Source organism: Monoraphidium neglectum, assembly GCF_000611645.1.
Source record: "Monoraphidium neglectum strain SAG 48.87 unplaced genomic scaffold scaffold04264, whole genome shotgun sequence".
NCBI classification, from domain to species: Eukaryota; Viridiplantae; Chlorophyta; class Chlorophyceae; order Sphaeropleales; family Selenastraceae; genus Monoraphidium; species Monoraphidium neglectum.
The window spans coordinates 1-4782 of NW_014009365.1; the positions used below are offsets into that span (position 1 = coordinate 1).

A 4782-nucleotide genomic window follows, 5' to 3' on the forward strand; every position below is an offset into this window, starting at 1 on the left:
ACCGCGCGCTGGGGGGCGCCGGCGTTGCGGCGCGCAGCGCCCGCGCTGCCGGCGCGGGGGGCGCGGCCGCCCTCCTCGTCCTCGCCGTCGGCGTCGCCGTCATCGGTTCTGCGCGGGCAAGCAGAAAACGCAGAACTTGCTCGACCGAAACCAAATCAAGCCGCTGTAGCACAAAGGGGCCGACTCAACCCGCAATGGGACCCCAGGCCTCCGCTGCCAAGGCCATCACGCACGCGCCCCAACCCCCCTGCACCGCGCAGCCCCGAGCTCACCCGTCGTACTCCTCCTCGTCCTCGCCATCACCGCCCTCATCCGCCCCGGGGTGCACCAGCCCGCCGGCCGCCGCCCTCGCCCCCTGCGCCGCCGCCGCTGCAACCTGCTGGTGCGCCTGCTGGTATGGCTGCTGGTGCGGGGCCGCGGGCGGCGCAACCGCGGGCTGCTCGGCCACGGGCGGCACAGTGGCGTGCACATGCCCCTGGCTCCACTGCGCCTGGTCGCTCGCGCCAGCACCAGGCTCCTGTTGCTGCAAAAGGCACGCATGCGTTGTGCATACAGGTCAGAGCGCTGCAGCCATGAAAAGACCGTGAAGCATTCTGCGAGGCCAACGCAACACCCTGTCCGCTTTGACACTCTGCGGGCTGCACGCGTGACGGCGCGCACCTGCGGCGCGTCGAGACTCGCATGAAGCGCGCCCCACGCCTCAGGTGCGCCAGCGCCCGCAGCCGCCCCGACGGACAGGGCCGTGGGCGCGGCCTGCCGCTCGGAGTGCGCAGCCGCCTGGTGCGCAGGCTCCGTTGGCACGCCGCCGCTGCTGCTGCGAAGCGAGGCAAGGTAAGCCCAATTTGTACGGGTGGGCGTGTAAGCGCCCGCGCTCGGGCGTTCAGCATATACAAGCGGACAGTCCCAGGGTTCATAAGCAGCTGTGGCAGGAGGCCCGACCCTGCTAGGCTTGGGCCCGCCCCCCTCGTCGTGGAAAAACCTCAGAACAGCCCAGAGGCAGAGGCAGAGGCGCGCACCTCAGTACAGCAGCGGCGCGCCCTGCGTCAGCTGCTGTGGCGGCAGCCCCGCCTCCTGCTCCTGGTTCCACTTCTGCCGCTCCGCCGGCCCGCTGCCCGTTGCCGCCCTCGCCCTCGCCCGCCACCAGCCCTGGTGCTCCAAGCGGGGCCCCAAAGGCCGCCGCCGCCGCCTGCCCCTCGCCTGCAACGAGGACACATATTGGCGGTCCTTGACTATCTCTATGTGTCACTCCGACACCGCAAACAAAGAATCTGCTGCACAGGTTTGGAACGCCCGGACCGACGCCAACGCGGCGCGGGTGACGCGTCCGCTGCCCATGCGAGCTGCCTGTACTCACCAGGTGCAGTTTGAGCGGCACTCCCGCCACCACCATCGCCGTGCGCGGCGAGCAGCGACGGCTCTGACAGCGGGTCATCAACCTCTGACATCTGCACGTCCTGCATTGCACGAGGCAGCCAAGCCGATGGACAATCGTGATCTGCTCTGGTTGGGCGCGCGCATGCAACACAGCCGGGCCATCCTCGTTACGCACCTGAACGCTCATGACGGGAACCCAAGTTCCTTCACTTTTTGATCATTTGGTTGTCTGTGCAGAGAAAGACGGGCACCGCCAGAGGGAGAGCAGGCCCTTAAGCACACAGCCACCGTACATACGTTCATGATTTACAAGACAGCGCACTTAACCATGTCCCGCGGCGTTCGGGGCACTCACCACAGAGCAGACGGTGCGTGACATTCACCACGCCCCGTGGGACACAAGAGGTACGCCGTATGACAGCTCTTTATTTGGCTAGAGTGACTGTCCTCCCTCGCTGCCCGCCGAGAAAGCTGATGATCTACAGTGTTGAGCGTCGGGGTGGCTGGTGCGATGCAACTCGTAATAATTCAGCACAACGACTTGATGTGTTTGCATGACGCTCGTGCTTGTGAACTGAGGCACGGACCACGCCTGGTGACACGACGGTGCCTCGCTGAGGGTCGAAAGGCATACATGTACACGTGGAGAACGGCTCATGCAGACATCCAATGTTTCGATTTTAGCACTGTTTCCTTATCCTGCCTCGGCTCTCTTCACAACAAGCCGCCGCTGCCGCACTGATGACTGGCTGCTTTGAAACAAGGACTGCGTCCTGCACTGCCTGCCGCCGTGCTGCTGATGCGGAACGTGCACAAGCGTTTAGCTTGAGCCCAGCCACACGACCAAGCGGGTGTGCGATGGCTGCAGGACCGCGTGCACTCCGACTTCTCCAGCCAAGGGCAGGCGCGCTCAGTGCAGGCCGGAGCGCTGTCGCCCCACTGCGCCACACCCTGGCTGATGTGCGAAGGCACATGCGGCCTCAGCATGCAGCAAGATTCAAGCGCGGATGCCATGGGAATCCTGTGGGTGGCTCATGCCGGCTGACAGCTCAAGTCCTGCAGTCTGCGACTCTTGGGGCAGTGGCAACATGCTGTGGCGGGCTTCTGGAAGCCAAAGTGTGAATTACTACCTCGGTGAGAGTGTGTAGATGCCGTGAAATATCAGCCACTTTTTCATGTGGGCACAAATGCGTGGCTGCCGCAAGTTGGTTGACAGAGCACGAGGCGGGCGACTAACAGCTGGTGAGGCTGCTTGCTTGCGCAGTTATGGTGGTTGGGCAGTGCTGCTCACTTCATAAAAAGCAAATACACAATGGTGGGCACACACAGACAGGTGGTAGGCCAGGAACCGTGCACGCAGCTGAGTGGCTGAGGGGTCATGCAAATGAAAGGTCTAGCGGGGGGCAATGACAGCCGGCCCATGCGCACCGCCCGCGGCAGCAGCCAGGCTTGCCGACAACCACGACACGGCCCAGGCCCGCGCAAACATCCGAGCCGGAGCCCTTTTCGTCGGGGCGCGCGCCTCTCAGAACATCATGCAGTACTGCGTCTCGCCTGCCGCTCCCACGCGCACGCAATGAGCGGTGCCACGAGCGGTGCAGCCCAGCAGCCCAGATGGCGCGCCGCTGCCCCAGGCCTCTCATTGGCAGGGGCCCGCGTGCTGCCTGGGGCGCGATCGATGCACTACTGGCGCAGGGTGATGGGCCGTGTGGGCCCACGTAGGGTTTAAGGTGGGGCGCGATGGTGCAGGGGCGCCGCAAGGAACGCACTTGATACCTGCCACCCAAAAGACGTGCGGTAGCCCCAACCCCAGAGCGCGATAGCGGGTAGTCACAGCGCCGTGTGCAGGCGCACACCCAGAACAAGCCGCTGCGATGGGTGTTGTGAAAATCGTTGGTGGTCTCTGAGCGGCCCTCGTTGGGCGGCGGCGCCGCCACCTGAGGCAGCGCCGCACCCCGAGCTGGCGCGCTCTGGCGGCTGACAGCTGCAGATATGCTGGTGCGTAAGAATGCGGCTCTCCCGCCTGCAAACCGTTGCTCTTTTCGGCAGCGGTCCTGGTTGAGTTGGCGGCTCCGCGCTAGGGCGAGGCCAGCTGGGGCGATCGGCCCTGCGCGGGACGGGCCGGCAGCGGCCGTCAGTGCTGGCGCATCTCGTCGTGCGTCGCCTGGCGGAAGCCGGCGACCAGGGCGCGGCAGAACGGGCAGGCGGCGGTGCCCAGGGAGTAGCGCTTGCACATGTCCAGGGCGCAGTCCACTGGGGGCGGGTGCAGGCAGAGCGGTGGGGAGGGGGTGGAGGGGGGGTTTGTGAGCGGAGGATCCGCACGCGCAAGCATGCAGAAGGCTCGCGTGATGTCAGGCAGCCCTTGATGCCTTGAAGATGCGGGCATCGCTGTCGGGGACGGTGGCAGGTTTGATTCCGGGGTGTTCAATGCCAGCAGCTCCGCCGCAAGCGCCGGAAGCACCCCGCGCCAGGGAGCCCGCCGCTCACCGCACATGACGTGCTTGCACGGCAGGATGGCGGTGGCGGGCAGCGCGTCGAGGCAGACGCCGCAGGAGATGCCGTCGTCGGACGAGGAGAGGCCGGCGTGGTGGCCGGCGGGCGCGACGCGGTTGCAGGTGGTGCGGCGGAAGCCGCGCAGCAGGCCGTCTAGCACACTGGGGCCTGTTTTGGAGGGGGGGGGTTATGCAATGGGGCACGCTTGAGCAGCGGTGGCAGCGCAAATGTCTGTAAGAAGGGGCCGGGCTGGCTGCTGCAGGGGTCGCTCGCTGTGTATTTCAACGCGAGCGAACAGCGCGCGTCACACCGGGCGCCTCGGGGCGGCGCCGTGCAAAGCCGGCCGCTGCAGCGTCAGAGCGCAAGCAGGTCCGACGGGTGTTGCGATTTGCCCACCTCCATGGCCCTCATCCAGCAGCTCAGGGTTGAGGACCTTCTCAGCCTCCCCCGCGCCCTCCCCGCTACCGCCGCCCCCGCCGCTGCTGCTGCTGCTGCTGCTCGCGCCGCTGCTACCGCAGCCGCCGCCGGCCGCCTGGGGCTCGAGCTCGCAGTGCGGCACGTGCGCCTGGATGAGCCCGCTCGCGCTGCCGCCGTCACTCGCGCCGTCCGCTGCCGCGGAGCCCGCGTGCTTGCGCTTGGCGCCGTTCAGCCCCGCGGACGCGCCCAGCGCAACAGTCACGTGCGCAAACGCGGCCGCCAGCGGCGATGCCGCCGCCGCCGCGCCGCCGTCCGCCCCCTCCTCCGTGCCCTGCCCAGAGCCGGCACCACTGATGCTGACACGGGGCGTGGCTGTGCGCGAGCGCGACGGCTGCGAAGCGCCTGCATCCCTGACATCGACGCTGCCCCCGTGGCCGCTGCCGACTGCGACCTCAGCCACCCGGCCGGGCAGCGCCAGCAGCCGCTCGACGGTGGCTC

General features: G+C 67.2%; 2 protein-coding genes across 2 annotated transcripts; both read right to left on the reverse strand.

Annotated features, from left to right (window-relative positions):
- Positions 1 to 268: 268 nt before the first annotated feature.
- MNEG_14116 (hypothetical protein) lies at positions 269 to 1561 on the reverse strand (the record flags this gene model as incomplete). The annotated part of the gene is made up of 5 exons (XM_014037411.1): positions 269 to 523; positions 661 to 814; positions 1017 to 1197; positions 1355 to 1454; positions 1550 to 1561. The coding sequence occupies 5 exons, from the start codon at positions 1559 to 1561 to the stop codon at positions 269 to 271; spliced, it is 702 nt and encodes a 233-aa protein (XP_013892865.1).
- A 1947-nt stretch (positions 1562 to 3508) lies between these two features.
- On the reverse strand, positions 3509 to 4768 carry MNEG_14117 (hypothetical protein; the record flags this gene model as incomplete). The annotated part of the gene is made up of 3 exons (XM_014037412.1): positions 3509 to 3627; positions 3862 to 4035; positions 4264 to 4768. Coding segments are annotated over 3 exons (798 nt in total), but the record flags the coding sequence as incomplete, so codon positions are not given.
- Between the last annotated feature and the right edge of the window lie 14 nt (positions 4769 to 4782).